General features: G+C 45.5%; 1 protein-coding gene across 5 annotated transcripts in view; it reads right to left on the reverse strand.

The window, feature by feature from the left end:
• ZFYVE28 (zinc finger FYVE-type containing 28) overlaps positions 1-24,719 on the reverse strand; it is a 249,508-nt gene that overhangs the window by 83,953 nt on the left and 140,836 nt on the right. For all 5 annotated transcript variants that reach the window (XR_012753477.1, XR_012753471.1, XM_075346814.1 and 2 more), the window contains exons 3-5: positions 21,936-22,073; positions 3,504-3,706; positions 484-573 (exon numbers count right to left, since the gene is read on the reverse strand). Coding sequence is in view for 3 of the 5 variants with exons in the window: in XM_075346814.1 (XP_075202929.1) it covers positions 484-573; positions 3,504-3,706; positions 21,936-22,073 (431 nt within the window). In the remaining 2 variants the exon portion in view is untranslated. The remainder of the gene's footprint in view (positions 1-483; positions 574-3,503; positions 3,707-21,935; positions 22,074-24,719) is intronic.

Here is a 24,719-nt window from a genome sequence, read left to right on the forward strand (position 1 = left end):
ACACAGGTCAATAAATTCTTCTTAAAAATGGAGTAACGCTGCACAGATCCTCAAAAAAAAAAAACCTATGCGCAGCTCAGCCGGCAAGATCTAAGCGCCGTTCAGCTTTTAAAGAGATTAAACCAATTTCTTCTCCGCCTGGATGTATAACATGGAGAGCGTGAACGTATAAATCAGCTTTTCTTTGCTGAGAAATAATTCAATTAAGGCTGCAGCAGCACGAGCCGCCTCATGCACTGCGGCTGTGCCAGATCTCCGGGTCAGCCTGGCACGGGATCGGAGTACTGACTAAACAGGAGGACGCGGGCAAGAAGCATAATTAATGGCCTAATGAGAGCTGCCGTTACCAGCGGGTATTACTAGCGCAATTTTGGGTATACTAAGCGCCCATTTGGCTATTTTAGGGCACACCTCAAGGGTAACAAGTCCAATGATCCATTATATACCCCCACAAAGATGGCTGCCCCCCCCCAAGAAACTTACCTTTCTACAGTTTCACAGAAAAGGACAATTACTTCTTGCTGCACGTAGTACTCTTTTGGGGATTTTACAGGTACCATCGCAGACACGTAGCTGCAAGAAGAACAGGGATGATTAGTGGGAAGCTTTAGTAAATCTGTCCCCATGAAATGACCACTTTGAAGCACTTTTTTTTATACTTCTAAAATATGATGCCCCTCTGTTATTCCTCCTGGAAATCTACTGGGTGTTACTGTTACCCTTGATTTAAACGATTTGGATTGACCTCGGTAAGCGGGACCAATCCTGAGAAGAAACGGTCTGCAGCACTTATACAAGCCCCCGAGGAGAGAAGACCACAGCTTAGAGCACAAAGGCATATCCTAGAGATTGAAAGATGGGAATACCCCTTTAAAGATGATCAGCAGTCACTGGTTTGATCACAAATAAAGGTCGTATGATCATATTGAACCAGACACGCACAGGTATTTTACTAACATAATTCTGATGCTAAAGGAAACTTTTAAAGGGGTGGTCTCATCCTAGTGATGGAAAGATGGGAATAGCCCTTTAAAGATGATCAGCAGTCATTGATTTTATCACAAATGAAGGTTGTATAATCACAGTGAACCAAACACACAAAGGTAATTTACCAACATGATTCCGATTCTGGAGAAAACTTTTGAAGGGGTGGTCTCATCTACTTAAATATCCTAGTGATGGAAAGATGGGAATACCCCTTTAAAGATGATCAGTAGTCACTGCTTTGATGACAAATGAAGGTCGTATGATCACATTGAACCAGACACTGACAGGTATTTTACTAACATGATTCCTATTCTGGAGGAAACATTTGAAGGGGTGGTCTCATCTACTTAAATATCCTAGTGATGGAAAGATGGGAATACCCCTTTAAAGATGATCAGTAGTCACTGCTTTGATGACAAATGAAGGTCGTATGATCATATTGAACCAGACACTGACAGGTATTTTACTAACATGATTCCTATTCTGGAGGAAACATTTGAAGGGGTGGTCTCATCTACTTAAATATCCTAGTGATGGAAAGATGGGAATACCCCTTTAAAGATGATCAGTAGTCACTGCTTTGATGACAAATGAAGGTCGTATGATCATATTGAACCAGACACTGACAGGTATTTTACTAACATGATTCCTATTCTGGAGGAAACATTTGAAGGGGTGGTCTCATCTACTTAAATATCCTAGTGATGGAAAGATGGGAATACCCTTTAAAGATGATCAGCAGTCACTGGTTTGATCACAAATGAAGGTCGTATGATCATTTTGAACCAGACACGCACAAGTAATTTACCAACATGATTCCGATTCTGGAGGAAACTTTTGAAGGGGTGATCTCATCTACTTAAATATCCTAGCGATGGAAAGATGGGAATAGCCCTTTAAAGATGATCAGCAGTCATAGATTTCATCACAAATGAAGGTCATATGATCAGCAGTCATTGATTTGATCACATTTGAAGGTTGAATGATCATACTGAACCAGACACGCACAGGTATTTTACCAACATGATTCCGATTCTGGAGGAAACTTTTGAAGGGGTGGTCTCATCTACTTAAATATCCTAGTAATGGAAAGATGGGAATACCCCTTTAAAGATGATCAGCAGTCACTGGTTTGATCACAAATAAAGGTCGTATGATCATATTGAACCAGACACGCACAAGTATTTTACAAACATGACTCCGATTCTGGAGGAAACTTTTGAAGGGGTGGTCTCATCTCCTTAAATAAGTAAAAAAAGCTTGCAAAAAAAAACAAAACAAAAAAAACCAAACGAGTTTGCAATTTACTTTTTAATAAAAATCCTCTCCCTTTTCAATAATGATTGAGGGATTTATAATTTTATAGTGTGTACAGCTCTTTGCCTGGGTTACAGACCACCTCTGCTGTCTATCAGAGGTAGCTGGTTTACTAGGTAGGGAGCACATCTCTTTTTATAGATCCTGCAAGCGCTGCTCTGAAGCCTGCCAGATCGATGGATCCGACCATTTCCTGTGCTCCTCCACTTAGTATAGCAGTATCAATTCAATAATATACAGATCTCTTCTTTAAAGGGTTATCTACTTTGGGCAATCCCTAGTATTTTCCAAAAGAAGCTGAGATCTCCAGCGATCAGGTGTGAAGAAAGCTGACAACAAGTGTGCATTTCTTCTGTAGCACTCCCACAGGTGAAAAAAGGCATTACACACCGGATTGGGCCCTTACGATGTTCACTAAAGCGTTTTTTCGGTCCAAGTCCTCTCCATGAAAAAAATGGACCGCACAAGGAGTAATACTATGAGAGCGTGACTGCTCTGGTCTGCAGAAGTCGGCGCCGAGGAGGACAGGTAGGGAGTTAGCAACTATCTACCTGTCAGCTGTTAGCCTCATAAGAAAAATTTAAGTCCCAGCTAATTCCTTTAACATAGGACACTGTAAATGGTCTGGTAAAATACGGATACAATATAGAGGACAAGTGAGAAAAAAAATCAACCAAATTTGTTTGATTGAACTCCGCCGAAGACAAAGAAGTTCTTTCCTAAATGAGGGGCTTACCCCCTACAAATCCCAATCCACTAAAAAGATACTGGATGTCTAATCCAAATGCGTACATCCCTGTTGCTTTATTTCTGAGTTCTAGATCTCTGTTATTAATGGTCTTCTCGTCAAGGATGATCCGTGCCAAAAAGAGTATCTGCCCCTTAAAACTATGGTGCCGAACAGTTAGAAACGGCACATAAGGGCCCCAATTCAAAACCTCCAGCAAAGCCCCCGAACTATGAAGGGTCTTCAATAGTATTTGTCTTCCCATATGGACCAAAGGGACATTTTAGACCCCCATAGGAACCAGGGTGCAGCCTATCTGGCAAACTGTAGGCAAACCCATGAGCCTTATTTCTTGAGGAACCAATGTCACCTCCTAGTATAACCCTTTATGCATAAACTTTTGATATGTCTTAAGACATTGCGCACATCGTAAAAAATTCTGACAATACATTACATCTAAGACACGATTTACCTCAGCTCAAACTCTGCAAAGAGAACATCAAAGTGGCGGAGAGAGTCTTTCATTTTTTCCGTGTAGAAATTCAGATCCCTGAGGGCCTGGTCCCGGATGATGTTTCGAACTTCCTCAAGGCTTCTGGTCAGGTCCTTAGCAAGCGGTCTCATGGCCATGCTCTCAATCTCTCGGTTCATGATGATCGAACCGGCAGCCAAACACTGGTGGAAGAGATTAGGAATGTCAGCAGCGTACTACGTGGGATGTGCCATACATAGTGATGAGTGGGCACTACCATGCTCGGGTGCTCAGTACTCGTAACTAGCGATGAGAGAGCACTACCATGCTCGGGTGCTCGGTATTGGTAACTATTGATGAGCGGGCTCTATGATGCTCCGGTACTCGTAACTGCTCACTCATAACTAGTTACGAGCATCCGAGCATAGTAGTGCCCGATCATCACTAGTTACAAGTAATGATCACTCGAGCATCAAAGTGTCCGCTCATCACTAGTTACTAGTACCGAGCACCCGAGCATGGTAGTGCCCGCTCATCACTAGTTACGAGTACAGAGCACCCGAGCATGGTAGTGCCCGCTCATCACTAGTTACGAGTACAGAGCACCCGAGCATGGTAGTGCCCGCTCATCACTAGTTACGAGTACCGAGCACCCGAGCATCATAGTGCCCGCTCATCAATAGTTACCAATACCGAGCATGGTAGTGCCCGATTATCACTAGTTACGAGTACAGAAAACCCGTCATCATTAGTTATAACCTATCGGAAAAATGAGGGTCCATTCCTGGTGGCTTAGAAGTAAAAGGGAGTGATGACCACACGTCCATTAAAACCTTCCTAAACACTCAAAGTGTCCGCCGTATATCCGAGGGTCATAAATGTTGAAGATGCGCCCTATAAAGTGCTGGATCATGAAGCACAAAAGTTCATAACACGTCTGAGAAGAGAAAATCCTGAGAATGGCGACAACTCTATTCTGTTCTGAATGTGTCCGTCCCGAAAGAGCCAAAACTGCACGAAATTAGTGTCATCTTTCTTATGTGAAATCGAGCTCGGCTGGCAGCAAAACGTCGCCCTCCACCGCCCGACATTACTGGGGAGATGCGAGAGCGGCAAAAAACACATGAATTATTTATCTACATTGTTTACTGTCAGGGCAATTTTACCTCCAGCTGCTCCTGATGTCATTATCCAAAAAATGCCCGATTTCAATTATGGATCAATGTTAAAAAAAAAAAAAAAAAAAAAAAAGAGCAGCTAATACTAAAGGAGGGTGATATTCCTACAGCTCTATTACTGGAGGAGGGTGCTATTCCTACAGCTCTATTACTAGAGGAGGGTGATATTCCTACAGCTCTATTACTGGAGGAGGGTGCTATTCCTACAGCTCTATTACTGGAGGTGGGTGATATTCCTACAGCTCTATTACTGGAGGAGGGTGATATTCCTACAGCTCTATTACTGGAGGAGTGTGATATTCCTACAGCTCTATTACTGGAGGAGGGTGCTATTCCTACAGCTCTATTACTGGAGGAGGGTGCTATTCCTACAGCTCTATTACTGGAGGAGGGTGCTATTCCTACAGCTCTATTACTGGAGGAGTGTGATATTCCTACAGCGGAGGGTGCTATTCCTACAGCTCTATTACTGGAGGAGGGTGCTATTCCTACAGCTCTATTACTGGAGGAGTGTGATATTCCTACAGCTCTATTACTGGAGGAGGGTGCTATTCCTACAGCTCTATTACTGGAGGAGGGTGCTATTCCTACAGCTCTATTACTGGAGGAGGGTGCTATTCCTACAGCTCTATTACTGGAGGAGGGTGCTATTCCTACAGCTCTATTACTGGAGGAGTGTGATATTCCTACAGCTCTATTACTGGAGGAGGGTGATATTCCTACAGCTCTATTACTGGAGGAGTGTGATATTCCTACAGCTCTATTACTGGAGGACGGTGATATTCCTACAGCTCTATTACTGGAGGAGGGTGATATTCCTACAGCTCTATTACTGGAGGAGGGTGCTATTCCTACAGCTCTATTACTGGAGGAGGGTGCTATTCCTACAGCTCTATTACTGGAGGAGGGTGCTATTCCTACAGCTCTATTACTGGAGGAGGGTGCTATTCCTACAGCTCTATTACTGGAGGAGTGTGATATTCCTACAGCGGAGGGTGCTATTCCTACAGCTCTATTACTGGAGGAGGGTGCTATTCCTACAGCTCTATTACTGGAGGAGTGTGATATTCCTACAGCTCTATTACTGGAGGAGGGTGCTATTCCTACAGCTCTATTACTGGAGGAGGGTGCTATTCCTACAGCTCTATTACTGGAGGAGGGTGCTATTCCTACAGCTCTATTACTGGAGGAGGGTGCTATTCCTACAGCTCTATTACTGGAGGAGGGTGCTATTCCTACAGCGGAGGGTGCTATTCCTACAGCTCTATTACTGGAGGAGGGTGCTATTCCTACAGCTCTATTACTGGAGGAGTGTGATATTCCTACAGCTCTATTACTGGAGGAGGGTGCTATTCCTACAGCTCTATTACTGGAGGAGGGTGCTATTCCTACAGCTCTATTACTGGAGGAGGGTGCTATTCCTACAGCTCTATTACTGGAGGAGTGTGATATTCCTACAGCTCTATTACTGGAGGAGGGTGATATTCCTACAGCTCTATTACTGGAGGAGGGTGATATTCCTACAGCTCTATTACTGGAGGAGTGTGATATTCCTACAGCTCTATTACTGGAGGAGGGTGCTATTCCTACAGCTCTATTACTGGAGGAGGGTGCTATTCCTACAGCTCTATTACTGGAGGAGGGTGCTATTCCTACAGCTCTATTACTGGAGGAGTGTGATATTCCTACAGCGGAGGGTGCTATTCCTACAGCTCTATTACTGGAGGAGGGTGCTATTCCTACAGCTCTATTACTGGAGGAGGGTGCTATTCCTACAGCTCTATTACTGGAGGAGGGTGCTATTCCTACAGCTCTATTACTGGAGGAGGGTGCTATTCCTACAGCTCTATTACTGGAGGAGGGTGCTATTCCTACAGCTCTATTACTGGAGGAGGGTGCTATTCCTACAGCTCTATTACTGGAGGAGGGTGCTATTCCTACAGCGGAGGGTGCTATTCCTACAGCTCTATTACTGGAGGAGTGTGCTATTCCTACAGCTCTATTACTGGAGGAGTGTGATATTCCTACAGCTCTATCACTGGAGGAGGGTGCTATTCCTACAGCTCTATTACTGGAGGAGTGTGATATTCCTACAGCTCTATTACTGGAGGAGGGTGCTATTCCTACAGCTCTATTACTGGAGGAGGGTGCTATTCCTACAGCTCTATTACTGGAGGAGTGTGATATTCCTACAGCTCTATTACTGGAGGAGTGTGATATTCCTACAGCTCTATTACTGGAGGAGGGTGCTATTCCTACAGCTCTATTACTGGAGGAGTGTGATATTCCTACAGCTCTATTACTGGAGGAGTGTGATATTCCTACAGCTCTATTACTGGAGGAGGGTGCTATTCCTACAGCTCTATTACTGGAGGAGTGTCATATTCCTACACTTCTATTACTGGAGGAGGGTGATATTCCTACAGCTCTATTACTGGAGGAGGGTGATATTCCTACAGCTCTATTACTGGAGGAGGGTGCTATTCCTACAGCTCTATTACTGGAGGAGGGTGCTATTCCTACAGCTCTATTACTGGAGGAGGGTGCTATTCCTACAGCTCTATTACTGGAGGAGGGTGCTATTCCTACAGCTCTATTACTGGAGGAGGGTGCTATTCCTACAGCGGAGGGTGCTATTCCTACAGCTCTATTACTGGAGGAGTGTGCTATTCCTACAGCTCTATTACTGGAGGAGTGTGATATTCCTACAGCTCTATCACTGGAGGAGGGTGCTATTCCTACAGCTCTATTACTGGAGGAGGGTGCTATTCCTACAGCTCTATTACTGGAGGAGGGTGCTATTCCTACAGCTCTATTACTGGAGGAGGGTGCTATTCCTACAGCTCTATTACTGGAGGAGGGTGCTATTCCTACAGCGGAGGGTGCTATTCCTACAGCTCTATTACTGGAGGAGTGTGCTATTCCTACAGCTCTATTACTGGAGGAGGGTGCTATTCCTACAGCTCTATTACTGGAGGAGGGTGCTATTCCTACAGCTCTATTACTGGAGGAGGGTGCTATTCCTACAGCTCTATTACTGGAGGAGGGTGCTATTCCTACAGCTCTATTACTGGAGGAGGGTGCTATTCCTACAGCGGAGGGTGCTATTCCTACAGCTCTATTATTGGAGGAGTGTGCTATTCCTACAGCTCTATTACTGGAGGAGTGTGATATTCCTACAGCTCTATCACTGGAGGAGGGTGCTATTCCTTTTTTTTTTTTTTTTTTTTTTTAAATCAGGTTCATTTTTATTTAACATCAAAATTATACAACACATAAAATAATTCCCTCCATAGAAATATCACAGAAAGGGAAAAAACCTTTAGTCAATAAGAAAAACCACACAAATAACATAATAAACAATGCACCCGCAGTCCACGTCTCATTTCAATATGGGTCTCAAAGTGCATATTATTTCCCAATATATTCTCCATAGTATAGCTTACCCAGCATCATTATGACATTATATATATATACACATATACATACACGCACGCACGCACGCACGCACGCACACACATATACATGCACACACATATACATGCACACACCTTCCAGCAGTACGCATATCACCCTATTTGAGGAAATTTGTTAACCGGTCAGAAGGAGAAGGACCTGGTCGCTCGCACTGTCCTGCAGTAACGCCGAGGAGGGAAGGCCTGGGGTATCCAACCATGCCCCCCAGATCTTATAGAACTTTTTCAATGCATTTCTTTTAAGGTATACTCCTCTCTCCAGTCGAAGTATAGCGTTTACTCTTTCCCTAAAATCCCCGATGACCGGAGGCGCTGGGTCCAACCAGTGGTAGGCCAACAGTTTCCTAGCCTGGTACAAGAGACGTGTAATACCGACCATTACCGGCGAACTCAAGTCCACCCCCCCCTCCAGTAGACCCAGGATACATATAATAGGTCTTGGCTGTAGACGGATATTGAAAACTTGTCTAACCAAATCTAGTACTGCCCTCCAGTAATCTTCAATGTTCCCACAGGACCACATCATATGCATCAGATTCGCACCTTCCTGTCCGCACCTAGGACACAGATCATCCATCCTAACTCCCATCTTATGCAATAGACTAGGTGTCCTATATACTCTATGTAACAGGAATAGCTGCGACAGTCGTTGGCCTTCAGATACAGCAAGGCTTGGAGTCTGAGACAGGACCTCACCCCACTGTTCCTCTGTCATAGGGCCTAGGTCCCTCTCCCACTTCTCTCTAGCCTGCAAAGGGAATTTGTCGAGGTGTCTAGATAACATCACTGTATACAACCTAGAAATAATACCATAGGAGCGATCAGATGTCAACAATTCAGTAAGAGTGTGATTCCGCTCTATCCTAATGTCCATACGACGTGTCTGTGTCTCATAGGCATGACGGAGCTGCAGGTATTGGTAAAAGGAACTGTGCGGTATCCCAAACTCAGCTTGAAGCTGGTCAAATCTTTTAAGTATATTATTCTGAAGAATCTGAGACACCTGATGCACCCCCCTGCTCACCCACATTCTCCAACCCGGGAGTCTCTGCAGCTCCGCCAGTCCACGATTATGCCATAAGGGCCAGTACTCAGTCATTCCTGATATTCCCAGCAACTGCTTCCCTCTATCCCACACCTTGTACATCAATGATAATGTTGGATATAATGTTCCTCCTCTGGGTGAGTATCCTGCATCCAAAAAAGCCACTGGGTGTCCCCATTCTGCAAGGCCCCTCACCAATTTGCCCCCAGCGTCATATGCCTCATCCTTTCCCCATCCCCTGAAGTGCTGCATCTGTGCCGCAACATAATAAACCCACGGGTTGGGGACTGCCAGACCCCCATCCTCCTTCCCTCTCTGCAGGGTCTCAAGGCGGATTCTAGCCTGCTGCTTTTGCCACAAGAGTTCCCGAAACAAAGTGTTGATTTTACGGAAAAATTTCCAGTGGATCCATATTGGGGCGTTGTGGAGAAGATACAGAAGTTTGGGCATCAGTACCATTTTTAGTAGATTAGCACGGCCAATAAGGGACAGTGGGAGTCGACACCAGGCATCTATCTTGTTCCTAAACTGAGCCAACACTGGTTCCAGATTTTGAGAGTAGTAATCACGCGGTCGGGCACTAACCACAATCCCCAGGTATTTAAATTTATCCACCGTCGGAATTGGCAGCCCCAGAGTACTAAAATTAGATGGGAGTGGATCTATAGGGAGCAGGGCCGATTTCTTCCAGTTTATTAGGAGTCCCGAGCGCCTACCAAATTCTATAATAATATTTATTGCTGGGCCCACCGATGTCCCCACCTCCCTGAGATACAGCAACAAATCGTCCGCATAGAGGGAAACCTTATGCTCCAGACCGCCTATCTCAAACCCCTTTACGCCAGCGGATGCACGAAGCATAGCCGCCAATGGTTCAATTGCCGCTGCAAATAGTAATGGAGAGAGAGGACAGCCCTGTCTCGTGCCCCTGGCCAAATTAAAAGACGAGGAGGTACAACGATTAACCCGAATCCTGGCCCGCGGAGAGGCATATAACAATTTGACCCAGCCAATAAATCTGGAGCCAAGACCCAATTTCTCCAAAACTACCCATAGGAAATTCCATTCAATACTGTCAAAGGCTTTGGCTGCATCTAATGACAGGACTGCTCTCTCCTTGTTTCTCCCCTCAGAACTTAGCTGTATCCCCAGGAATAAACGTCGCAAATTAATGGAAGTAGATTTATTGGGGATGAATCCAGTCTGATCCTCGTGGATCACTGACGTGATCACCCGGGACAACCTGTTAGCTAGAATTTTAGCGATTAATTTAATATCTAATGTAAGCAGCGAGATTGGGCGATAGGAGTCAGGCGCGGTCGGATCTTTCCCGGGTTTTAAAATCAGAACAATAATAGCCTCCCTCATGGATGCAGGGAGGGATCCCTTCTCCTCAGCATCTCTGAACACATCCAAGAGTCTTGGCAGCAGCAGATGGGTATATAATTTGTAGAATTCACCCGGGAGTCCGTCCGCACCTGGGGCCTTTTCATTTTGGATTTGACCGAGCGCCTCCTCCAGCTCCTCCAGGTCTATATCTCTATTCAGGGAATCTCTCTCACTATCTGACAGACTGGGGAGAGTGATCTCCTCCACAAAGTCCCGCAGTTCCTCATCCCCATAATGCGATTTAGAGGAGTATAATTGGGTGTAATACTGTTGCATGACCTCCACAATCCTCCCGCTGTCCCTCACCTCCTCTCCAGTGTCAAGTTTCAATTTGGTGATATAGGTCAATCCCTCCTGCGCCCTAGCAATTGTAGCCAAGAGATGTCCCACACTCTCCCCCTCCGTAAAGTACCGCTGCTTAAGGAAAAAGCGTTTGTTAGTGGCCAAGGAAGTCATATGGTCTCTCAGAGCTCTCTGTGCCCTCTCTAAGTCCCGCTTGGCATCATCTGTAGGGTTAGATATAAGAAGTCGTTCTGCATCACCTAAAGTGTCCGTCAGATACTTAGTGCGCTCTCTTGTTTTCGCCTTTCGGGTGCAAATTTCCCTAATATATGTCCCACGAACATACGCCTTCATTGCGTCCCACACTATATGTTTAGATGCCGTACCGTCATTTGTCACAAAATATTCCCGTATAGTGTCAGTCAGAGTGCCCCCTATCAGTTGTATCCAAAAAGGGTTGAGCCGCCAAGGTATCCCCGCCAGCCGGTCCGGGTCCCCAAGCCTTAGACGGACCTGTAGTGGGGAGTGGTCAGACACCCCCCTGGCCAGGTACGTGACTGAAGCTACACAAGGCAGCAGCTGAGCATTTCCAATGGCCAGGTCAATCCGGGACAGTGAATGATGAGAACTAGAATAGCATGAATACTGCCGGACCTGCGGGTTTCTAATACGCCAAATATCTACATATCCCACCTCCTCCATCAGTCTGGCAAGGGATGTAGCTGCCGCCCCCACTGAGATATTCCCTGTATGTAACTTATCCCAATACGGGTGCAAGTAATTATTATAGTCTCCTACTAATAGGGTGGGGACCTCAGGGAGGGAAGCAACAAAATTGAGAATACGTTTCAATGGTTCCCCTGTGTATGGCGGCGGAATATAAATTGCAACTAGAACACAGCGCACATTATGAAGGACACAGTAAAGACATACAAATCTACCCTCCTGATCCACAGAAGCTTTAAGACACTCAAACGGCACTGTCCTGTGTATCAGGACACTCACCCCCCTGGAATGTGTGGTATATACAGAGTGATACTCATGGGCTATCCATTTTTTGTGGAGCAAGTGGAGCCGCTCCTTCACCAAGTGCGTTTCTGATAAGAATATTATGTCTGGCTTAAGCTGCTGTAGAAACAGAAAAACTGCACATCTTTTAGTGGCTTCACCCAATCCTCGCACATTCCAGGCCACTATATTAACCTCCTTCGCCATAAGGGTGAGTACACATATGTAACAGCAGGGGGCAGCAAGCGGGGACCTCCGGACCCATCTGCAGCAGTTCCCATAGATGAGCATAGACCAAACAGGTGCATAAAACAAAAAGGTCAAACAACATAAAAACATACACAGTAAACCAGGACATTCCTCTCAAACAGAGGGAAGTGGGGCTAAACATAACCCTAAGAGCACATAACGGTTTAAATTCCTGAACAGTCATCAACTGCATAGTAACCTATCTGGGTGGCTCCTGCCAACCGTCCATAAGTGTTCCAGCTGGGAAACATAGCACGTTCACCTCAGCAAGTCCAACAGCAAGGAATCCGCAATAATCCTCAGCGGTGATTTCTGCGCAGTCCTTTTTCATTGGTATCGAGCCATGCGGCTGCATCCTTTGGAGTGTCAAAAAACTTTGTCCCACCATCCGCCACCACTCGCAGCCTGGTAGGGTATAGCATTGAGTAAGAGATCTGCAGCTGCCTCAGGCGTTTTTTGACATCAATAAATTGCGCTCTCCTCTGCTGGATTTCAGTGGAAAAATCCGGGTACAGTGAGACCTTATGGCCGTCAATAGCCAGATCCTTAATCTCCCGGGCTCTGCGGAGCGCAGTGTCCCTGTCCCTGAAGTGCAGTAGCTTGAGGAGGATAGGACGAGGGGGTGCCCCTGGTGGTGGGGGTCTAGTGGGGACCCTATGTGCCCGCTCAATAGTGAAGAAAGGAGAAAACAGATCCATACCCAAAGTCTTGGGGAGCCACATTTCAAAAAAAGCTACTGGATTATTGCCTTCTGCCTTTTCTGGGACCCCGACCAGTCGGAGATTGCTTCTGCGGGATCTGTTTTCTAGATCGTCCACCTTAGCCCTAAGCAATGAGATATTGTGGATTGCTCTGCCAAGGTCCCGAGTCAGAGGGGGAAGCTTATCCTCTGTGGCACTGACCCGGTCTTCCAGGGCCCCCACCCGTACATTGACCCCCTGCAACTCGTGCCTGATAGATGAAATGTCCATTTTAATTCCTCCCATCTGTATGTTCAAAGTGGCTAGCATATTGTTGCAGGTATTTACTGCTGCAAGCACATCACTGAGGGTGGGCTCTGCTCTCCCAGGATCTGTGTTTTCATCTGTAGCTCTAAGGTTGTCCCCCTGCTCCACATTATTGGCGAGGGTGCTATTCCTACAGCTCTATTACTGGAGGAGTGTGATATTCCTACAGCTCTATTACTGGAGGAGGGTGCTATTCCTACAGCTCTATTACTGGAGGAGGGTGCTATTCCTACAGCTCTATTACTGGAGGAGTGTGATATTCCTACAGCTCTATTACTGGAGGAGTGTGATATTCCTACAGCTCTATTACTGGAGGAGGGTGCTATTCCTACAGCTCTATTACTGGAGGAGTGTGATATTCCTACAGCTCTATTACTGGAGGAGGGTGCTATTCCTACAGCTCTATTACTGGAGGAGTGTCATATTCCTACACCTCTATTACTGGAGGAGGGTGATATTCCTACAGCTCTATTACTGGAGGAGGGTGATATTCCTACAGCTCTATTACTGGAGGAGGGTGATATTCCTACAGCTCTATTACTAGAGGAGTGTGATATTCCTACAGCTCTATTACTGGAGGAGGGTGATATTCCTACAGCTCTATTACTAGAGGAGTGTGATATTCCTACAGCTTATTACTAGAGGAGTGTGATATTCCTACAGCTCTATTACTGGAGGAGGGTGATATTCCTACAGCTCTATTACTGGAGGAGGGTGATATTCCTACAGCTCTATTACTGGAGGAGGGTGATATTCCTACAGCTCTATTACTGGAGGAGGGTGCTATTCCTACAGCTCTATTACTGGAGGAGGGTGCTATTCCTACAGCTCTATTACTGGAGGAGGGTGCTATTCCTACAGCGGAGGGTGCTATTCCTACAGCTCTATTACTGGAGGAGGGTGCTATTCCTACAGCTCTATTACTGGAGGAGTGTGATATTCCTACAGCTCTATTACTGGAGGAGGGTGCTATTCCTACAGCTCTATTACTGGAGGAGGGTGCTATTCCTACAGCTCTATTACTGGAGGAGTGTGATATTCCTACAGCTCTATTACTGGAGGAGTGTGATATTCCTACAGCTCTATTACTGGAGGAGGGTGCTATTCCTACAGCTCTATTACTGGAGGAGTGTGATATTCCTACAGCTCTATTACTGGAGGAGTGTGATATTCCTACAGCTCTATTACTGGAGGAGGGTGCTATTCCTACAGCTCTATTACTGGAGGAGTGTGATATTCCTACACCTCTATTACTGGAGGAGTGTGATATTCCTACAGCTCTATTACTGGAGGAGGGTGATATTCCTACAGCTCTATTACTGGAGGAGGGTGATATTCCTACAGCTCTATTACTAGAGGAGTGTGATATTCCTACAGCTCTATTACTGGAGGAGGGTGATCTTCCTACAGCTCTATTACTAGAGGAGTGTGATATTCCTACAGCTTATTACTGGAGGAGGGTGATATTCCTACAGCTCTATTACTGGAGGAGGGTGATATTCCTACAGCTCTATTACTAGAGGAGTGTGATATTCCTACAGCTCTATTACTGGAGGAGGGTGATATTCCTACAGCTCTATTACTAGAGGAGTGTGATATTCCTACAGCTTATTACTAGAGGAGTGTGATATTCCTACAGCTCTATTACTGGAGGAGGGTGATATTCCTACAGCTCTATTACTGGAGGAGGGTGATATTCCTACAGCTCTATTACTGGAGAAGTGTGATATTCCTACAGCTCTATTACTGGAGGAGGGTGCTATTTCTACAGCTCTATTACTAGAGGAGTGTGATATTCCTACAGCTCTATTACTGGAGGAGGGTGATATTCCTACAGGAGTGTGATATTCTTACAGCTCTATTACTAAAGGAGTGTGATATTCCTACAGCTCTATTACTGGAGGAGGGTGATATTCCTACAGCTCTATTACTAGAGGAGTGTGTTATTCCTACAGCTCTATTACTGGAGGAGGGTGATATTCCTACAGCTCTATTACTAGAGGAGGGTGATATTCCTACAGCTCTATTACTAGAGGAGGGTGATATTCCTACAGCTCTATTACTAGAGGAGGGTGATATTCCTACAGCTCTATTACTAGAGGAGGGTGCTATTCCTACAGCTCTATTACTGGAGGAGGGTGCTATTCCTACAGCTCTATTACTGGAGGAGGGTGCTATTCCTACAGCTCTATTACTGGAGGAGTGTGATATTCCTGCAGCTTATTACTGGAGGAGTGTGATATTCCTACAGCTCCATTACTGGAGGAGGGTGCTATTCCTACAGCTCTATTACTGGAGGAGTGCGATATTCCTACAGCGGAGGGTGCTATTCCTACAGCTCTATTACTGGAGGAGTGTGATATTCCTACAGCTCTATTACTGGAGGAGTGTGATATTCCTACAGCTCTATTACTGGAGGAGGGTGCTATTCCTACAGCTCTATTACTGGAGGAGGGTGCTATTCCTACAGCTCTATAACTGGAGGAGGGTGATATTCCTACAGCTCTATTACTAGAGGAGTGTGATATTCCTACAGCTCTATTACTGGAGGAGGGTGAAATTCCTACAGCTCTATAACTGGAGGAGGGTGCTATTCCTACAGCTCTATTACTAGAGGAGGGTGCTATTCCTACAGCTCTATTACTGGAGGAGTGTGATATTCCTACAGCTCTATTACTGGAGGAGGGCGATATTCCTACAGCGGAGGGTGCTATTCCTACAGCTCTATTACTGGAGGAGTGTGATATTCCTACAGCTCTATTACTGGAGGAGTGTGATATTCCTACAGCTCTATTACTGGAGGAGGGTGCTATTCCTACAGCTCTATTACTGGAGGAGGGTGCTATTCCTACAGCTCTATTACTGGAGGAGGGTGATATTCCTACAGCTCTATTACTAGAGGAGTGTGATATTCCTACAGCTCTATTACTGGAGGAGGGTTCTATTCCTACAGCTCTATTACTAGAGGAGTGTGATATTCCTACAGCTCTATTACTGGAGGAGGGTGATATTCCTACAGCTCTATTACTGGAGGAGGGTGATATTCCTACAGCTCTATTACTGGAGGAGTGTGATATTCCTACAGCTCTATTACTGGAGGAGGGTGATATTCCTACAGCTCTATTACTAGAGGAGTGTGATATTCCTACAGCTCTATTACGGAGGAGTGTGATATTTCTACAGCTCTATTACTAGAGGAGTGCGATATTCCTACAGCTCTATTACTAGAGGAGTGTGATATTCCTACAGCTCTATTACTAGAGGAGTGTGATATTCCTACAGCTCTATTACTGGAGGAGGGTGCTATTCCTACAGCTCTATTACTAGAGGAGGGTGATATTCCTACAGCTCTATTACTAGAGGAGGGTGATATTCCTACAGCTCTATTACTAGAGGAGGGTGATATTCCTACAGCTCTATTACTGGAGGAGGGTGCTATTCCTACAGCTCTATTACTGGAGGAGGGTGCTATTCCTACAGCTCTATTACTGGAGGAGTGTGATATTCCTGCAGCTTATTACTGGAGGAGGGTCATATTCCTACAGCTCTATTACTGGAGGAATGTGATATTCCTACAGCTTATTACTGGAGGAGTGTGATATTCCTACAGCTCTATTACTGGAGGAGTGTGATATTCCTGCAGCTTATTACTGGAGGAGGGTGATATTCCTACAGCTCTATTACTGGAGGAGGGTGCTATTCCTACAGCTCTATTACTAGAGGAGGGTGATATTCCTACAGCTCTATTACTGGAGGAGGGTGCTATTCCTACAGCTCTATTACTAGAGGAGGGTGATATTCCTACAGCTCTATTACTGGAGGAGGGTGCTATTCCTACAGCTCTATTACTGGAGGAGTGTGATATTCCTGCAGCTTATTACTGGAGGAGTGTGATATTCCTACAGCTCTATTACTGGAGGAGTGTGATATTCCTGCAGCTTATTACTGGAGGAGGGTGATATTCCTACAGCTCTATTACTGGAAGAATGTGATATTCCTACAGCTTATTACTGGAGGAGTGTGATATTCCTACAGCTCTATTACTGGAGGAATGTGATATTCCTACAGCTTATTACTGGAGGAGTGTGATATTCCTACAGCTCTATTACTGGAGGAGGGTGCTATTCCTACAGCTCTATTACTGGAGGAGGGTGCTATTCCTACAGCTCTATTACTGGAGGAGTGTGATATTCCTACAGCTCTATTACTGGAGGAGGGTGATATTCCTACAGCTCTATTACTAGAGGAGTGTGATATTCCTACAGCTCTATTACTGGAGGAGGGTGATATTCCTACAGCTCTATTACTAGAGGAGTGTGATATTCCTACAGCTCTATTACTAGAGGAGTGTGATATTCCTACAGCTCTATTACTAGAGGAGTGTGACATTCCTACAGCTCTATTACTGGAAAAGGGTGATATTCCTACAGCTCTATTACTAGAGGAGTGTGATATTCCTACAGCTCTATTACTGGAGGAGGGTGCTATTCCTACAGCTCTATTACTGGAGGAGTGTGATATTCCTGCAGCTTATTACTGGAGGAGTGTGATATTCCTGCAGCTTATTACTGGAGGAGGGTGATATTCCTGCAGCTTATTACTGGAGGAGGGTGATATTCCTACAGCTCTATTACTGGAGGAGGGTGATATTCCTACAGCTCTATTACTGGAGGAATGTGATATTCCTACAGCTTATTACTGGAGGAGTGTGATATTCCTACAGCTCTATTACTGGAGGAGGGTGATATTCCTACAGCTCTATTACTGGAATAGCATCATATTCCTTCACTACCATTACTAAAATAGTACTAATGTGGTATAGCAATACAAATAAAGGAATATAATAATACGGCTGTAGTAATAGTGTTAAACAGAATGCTATTCTAATAAAAGTACTACAGGAAGACAATACTAAAGGGATTTAATACTACTACTATAGTAATGGCGCTAGATTCATAACATAATATTGCTCGAGCAGTAATGAAGTGATATAGCAATACATTAAGTAGTATTTTATTCCTTCAGTACTTTTCCTATAATAGTATTACACTGTGTGCAGAATTATTATGAGTATTTTGATCACGATACTTTTTATACATGTCGTCCTACTCCAAGCTGTATAGACTGAAATACAACTACCAATTAAGTAAATCAGGTGATGTGCATCTCTGTAATGAGGAGGGGTGCGGTGTAATGACATCAACACCCTATATAAGGGGTGCTTAATTATTAGGCAACTTCCTTTCCTTTGGAAAAATGGGTCAGAAGAGAGATTGGACGGGCTCATAAAAGTCCAAAATTGTGAGATGTCTTGCAGAGGGATGCTGCAGTCTTCAAATTGCCAAACGTTTGAAGCGTGATCACCGAACAATCGAGCGTTTCATGGCAAATAGCAAACAGGGTCGCAAGAAGCATGTTGGGCAAAAAAGGCACAAAATAAGTGCCCATGAATTGGGGAACATCAAGCGTGAAGCTGCCAAGATGCCATTTGCCACCAGTTTGGCCATATTTCAGAGCTGCAACGTTTCTGGAGTATCAAAAAGCACAAGGTGTGCCATACTCCGGGACATGGCCAAGGTAAGGAAGGCTGAAAAACGACCACCTCTGAACAAGAAACATGAGATAAAACGTCAAGACTGGGCCAAGAAATACCTTAAGACTGATTTTTCAAAGGTTTTATGGACTGATGAAATGAGAGTGTCTCTTGATGGGCCAGATGGATGGGCCAGAGGCTGGATCAGTAAAGGGCAGAGAGCTCCACTCCGACTCAGACGCCAGCAAGGTGGAGGTGAGGTACTGGTATTATTATTTATTATTATTATTTATTATTATAGCGCCATTTATTCCATGGCGCTTTACAAGTGAAAGGGTATACGTACAACAATCATTAACAGTACATAGACTGGTACAGGAGGAGTGAGGACCCTGCCCGCGAGGGCTCACAGTCTACAGGGAATGGGTGATGGTACGATAGGTGAGGACAGAGCTGGTTGCGCAGTGGTCTACTGGACTGAGGGCTATTGTAGGTTGTAGGCTTGCTGGAAGAGGTGGGTCTTGAGGTTCCTCTTGAAGCTTTCTACGGTAGGGGAGAGTCTGATGTGCTGAGGTAGAGCGTTCCAGAGTATGGGGGATGCACGGGAGAAATCTTGTACGCGATTGTGGGAAGAGGAGATAAGGGAGGAGCAGAGAAGGAGATCTTGTGAGGATCTGAGGTTGCGTGCAGGTAGGTACCGGGAGACTAGGTCACAGATGTAGGGAGGAGACAGGTTGTGCATGGCTTTGTATGTCATGGTTAGTGTTTTGAACTGGAGTCGTTGGGTGATGGGAAGCCAGTGAAGGGATTGGCAGAGTGGCGAGGCTGGGGAGTAGCGAGGGGAGAGGTGGATTAAGCGGGCCGCAGAGTTTAGGATAGATTGGAGGGGTGCAAGAGTGTTGGAAGGGAGGCCAGAGAGCAGGAGGTTGCAGTAGTCGAGGCGGGAGATTATGAGGGCATGCACTAATGTTTTTGCTGATTCTTTGTTAAGGAAAGCACAGATCCGGGAGATGTTTTTGAGTTGTAATCGGCATGAGGTGAAGAGGGCTTGGATGTGTGGCTTGAAGGATAGAGCAGAGTCAAGGGTCACTCCAAGGCAACGAGCTTGTGAGACTGGGGAGAGTAAGCAGCCATCGAGTTTGATGGAAAGGCTTGTTGGAGGAGATGAGTGAGGAGGAGGAAAGACAATGAATTCTGTTTTGTCCATGTTAAGTTTTAGGAATCGCGCAGAGAAGAAGGATGAAATAGCAGACAGACATTGTGGGATTCTGGTTAGTAGAGAGGTAATGTCAGGTCCAGAGAGGTAGATCTGTGTGTCATCGGCATAGAGATGATACTGGAAGCCGTGGGACTCTGAGCTGTCCCAGGCCGAAGGTGTAGATGGAGAACAGCAGGGGTCCAAGAACTGAGCCTTGGGGGACACCGACAGATAGGGGGAGAGATGAGGAAGTGGTGTGAGAACGGGAGACGCTGAAAGTTCGGTCGGTTAGGTATGAGGATATCCAAGATAGGGCCAAGTCTGTGATGCCCAGAGATGAGAGAATCTGTAGTAGGAGGGAATGGTCTACTGTGTCGAAGGCAGAGGACAGGTCCAGGAGGAGGAGGATAGAGTAGTGTCGCTTGGCTTTGGCGGTTAGTAGGTCGTTAGTGACTTTAGTTAGGGCAGTTTCAGTGGAATGATGCGGTCGGAAGCCAGATTGTAGCTGGTCAAAGAGAGAGCAGGAGGAGAGGTATGAGGACAGTTCAAGATGGACATGCTGTTCTAGTAGTTTTGAGGCATAGGGGAGAAGGGATATGGGGCGATAGTTTGACACAGAGGATGGGTCAAGGGAGGGCTTTTTGAGGATGGGTGTGATTGAGGCATGTTTAAAAGCATGAAGGGAATACACCAGTTGTTAGTGATAGGTTGAAGAGATGGGTTAGGGCTGGGATGAGGACTGCGGTGATGTTGGGGATGAGGTGTGATGGGAGCGGGTTAAGTGCACAGGTGGTTAGATGTGATCTTGAGAGTAGAGTGGAAAGATTGTTTTCGGTCATGGTGGAGAAGCTGGATTTGGAGGAAGAAGGCTGAGTAGCTATGATGAGGGGCTGTGGTGATTGTGGGCCAAAGCTTGCTCTGATGTTGTCAACCTTCTGCTTGAAGAAAGAGGCAAAGTCTTCAGCTGGTATGGTATGGGCTGGTATCATCAAAGATGAACTTGTGGGACCTTTTCGGGTTGAGGATGGAGTGAAGCTCAACTCCCAGACCTACTGCCAGTTTCTGGAAGACAACTTCTTCGAGCAGTGGTACAGGAAGAAGTCGGTATCGTTAAAAAAAACATGATTTTCAATACGGACAATGCTCCATCACATGCATCCAACTACTCCACAGCGTGGCTGGCCAGTAAAGGTCTAAAAGATGAAAAAATAATGACATGGCCCCCTTGTTCACCTGATCTCAACCCCTTAGAGAACCTGTGGTCCCTCATAAAATGTGAGATCTACAGGGAGGGAAAACAGTCCACCTCTGGGAGCAGTGTCTGGAGGCTGTGGTGGCTGCTGCACGCAATGATGATTGTAAACAGATCAAGCAACTGACAGAATCTATGGATGGTCGCTGCTGATTGTCATAAGAAAGAAAGGTGGCTATATTGGTCACTATTTTTTGGGTTTTGTTTTTGCATGTCAGAAATGTTTATTTCTACATTTTGTTTAGTTATATTGGTTTACCTGGAGAAAATAAACAAGTGAGATGGGAATAGATTTGGTGTTTATTAAGTTGCCTAATAATTCTGCACAGTAATATTTACCTGCACAAACAGATATCCTCCTAAGATAGCCAAAGCTAAAAAACCCCACTCCAACTTCCAAAAAATATTAAGCTTTGATATTTATTAGTCTTTTAGGTTGATTGAGAACATAGTTCTTGATCAATAAAAAAAAAAATCCTCTAAAATACAAGTTGCCTAATAATTCTGCACACGGTGTATATTCTTTTAGTACGGTTACTAGAGTACTATTATTATATACATCTTTGGTATTGTTAATAGAGTAGTGTTATTTTAGCTCTTCATTCCTATAGTAGTATCATATTGCTTCAGTATTATTACTATAGTATTATAGTAGTATTTTATGCCTTCAGTGCTATTAATGTAGCAGCATAACTAAATTTCCATATTACTATTATCCTCTAATACTATAGTTACATTACCACCTTCTTCTAGTGATATTACAATATACGAGATTGTTTTATCTAAATCCATTTCATGTTCTATGGTTTGCTTACCTCTGCGCCAAACCAGAGCTGTCCTGCGAGATTATCGTGACGAATTTCTTCAGGAAATTTCACACAAAAATCGCGGTTTGCCCGCTCGTGCTGTATACATTCCTCCATGATCTGATTTATGATATTCAGAACGTTGTCCTAAAGAAAAAAAAAATTATAATATCTCAGATTTATTAGATATATACCTGCGTATGAAATCGGCAAGACGATGGGACAAAATCAGCAGTCCTGTGTAACCTGTCACATTGTCAAATTGTCAACCACAATTTCCATAATACCGAACTGTATTAGACTGTATGTGCCCCATCATGAGATACTCTGTGTACTAGTTGGAAGGGGCGCGCCTCAACCAGAGCCGGGGCGCGCCTCAACCAGAGCCGGGGCGCGCCTCAACCAGAGCCGGGGCGCGCCTCAACCAGAGCCGGGGCGCGCCTCAACCAGAGCCGGGGCGCGCCTCAACCAGAGCCGGGGCGCGCCTCAACCAGAGCCGGGGCGCGCCTCAACCAGAGCCGGGGCGCGCCTCAACCAGAGCCGGGGCGCGCCTCAACCAGAGCCGGGGCGCGCCTCAACCAGAGCCGGGGCGCGCCTCAACCAGAGCCGGGGCGCGCGTCACTGTAAAAATGCAACTATGGATATTTTACAAGGTGCACACGCGGGTCAATGCATTGAATGTGGCGGGATAAAAGAAGCCTGTAAGAGCCGAACCGTGCAAAATTTATTATGAAACCCAATGTCAAAAATTACTTTTAGCCTAAAATGTATGCATTTAAGTATTAATAAACCCCATGCCCTACCCCTTTAAGAAACGATGTAAAACACATCAGGGAGAATCCTTTGGGATCTACAGAAACACCTGAGAATGTCAGGTCACCTAATTCTAGAACGCTCATAGGACATTATGGAAAATTCTGCATCACTTCCTAATAGCGACTGACTGCCTCCACAACATGATGTCTCCCATACACAGCACACACAGACATGAGGGATTACTGCTCTCCCGTCTGTATATGGCACATGGTCAGAAGCAGCATGGAGGACACTATACAGGAGAACTCAGCAGTGTAGCTGTGAATCCAGCTCTAGAGTGAGATAAGCCACTTACTAGGAGTTTCTCCGACTCTCTCGGCTTCTGACTCCTTCCCATCCTCTTATCCACAGGCAGTGGGAACCTGATCTCTCAGTGAGCTGCACGTCTGTTACACTGTCAGAGTGAATCAGTTCAGTAGGCAGGGAGAGATGTGGCTCATAAATGGAGAAAGTAGCATATTTAGCCAAGAAATATTACCCAGCTCCTGAAATAATGATTTTTGCAAATCAGATTGTAGATGGAAAGTACCATTCATTAGAAAGAAAAAATAAAATGTTATGCTCCACCACTAGATGGCGGTGTAAGGAAACCCGAACACACGGGTGCAGCTACTTCTAAAGCTAGGCTATCAGGAATAATTGGCAATCATCATCAGTGCTGGTCAAGAAACTGCAAGTGCCTCATTACGTGTGTAATTAAGGGTGACCGAGAGATATCCGATGCCTACCTGCCCGCCGCTACCATTAACTGGGCCGGAATAGGGTTTGATGTTGGTCAAATGAGCAGTTACAGAGTTAATGGGGCGATTTTCCCATTTCTTAGGTAATTACTTGTGTTGAATTAACTTCTATTACTTTTGCAATAATTAACAAGTTTGGAATGGATTTCTTGAAAAAAGAAAAAAAAAAGGGAAGTCATTACGGAGAGAAGCAGGGGCGCAGCTACAGTGGTATGGAAAGATGGAGGGTGCAGGGGTAGCGGTTATACCCGGGGCACGGGCACAGCTACAGGGTTATGGAGGGTGAAGGGGTAGCTATTATACCTGGGGCAGGGGCGCAGCTATAGGGTTATGGCAGTTGCAGATGTAGCGGTTATATCCGGGGCAGGAGCGGAGCTACAGGGCTATGGAGGGTGAAGGGGTAGCGGTTATACCTGGGGAAGGGGCACTGCTACAGGACTATGGAGGGTGCATATGTAGCGGTTATATCCGGGGCACGGGCACAGTTACAGGGCTATGGAGGGTAAAGGGGTAGCGGTTATACCTGGGTCAGGAGCGTAGCTACAGGGCTATGGCAGGTGCAGATGTAGCGGTTATACCTGGGTCAGGAGCGGAGCTACAAGGCTATGGCAGGTGCAGGGGTAGTGGTTATACCCGGGGCAGGGGCGCAGCTCTAGGGTCATGGCAAGTGCAGATGTAGTGATTATATCCGGGGCAGAAGTGGAGCTACGGGGCTATGGATGCAGGGGTAGTGGTTATATCTAGGCAGGGGAACAGCTATGGGGCTATGGAGGGTGCAGGGGCAGCAATTATACCCGGAGCAGGGGCAGCAGATACCCGGGGCAGAGGCACAGCTACAGAGCTATGGGGGGTGCAGGTGTAGCAGTTATACCTGGGGCAGGGGCAACGGTTATACCCGGGTGCTGGATGCCACATAAGATAACAGCAATTTCATAAATGGGGCATAATACAGATTTTGCATTGGGGCTTGGAGCTTAAAGGGGTATTCCCATCTTCAAGATCCGATCCCAATATGTAGTGCTGCTGCTGCTGCTGCTGCTACTAATAATAATAATAATAATAATAATAATAATAATTATAGCAAAAATCCCCAATTAGCAACGTATTATAGTTCTCCTGATACAGCCATGTCTCTAACCTCCTGTGCAGGGCATTGCAGTTCAGGTATCCAAGGTTACATCCACTCATATAATGAGTTATTTAGTTGCTTATGGATGTAACTATGGATACCTAAGCT

This window comes from Anomaloglossus baeobatrachus, chromosome 1, assembly GCF_048569485.1.
Source record: "Anomaloglossus baeobatrachus isolate aAnoBae1 chromosome 1, aAnoBae1.hap1, whole genome shotgun sequence".
NCBI lineage: Eukaryota > Metazoa > Chordata > Amphibia > Anura > Aromobatidae > Anomaloglossus > Anomaloglossus baeobatrachus.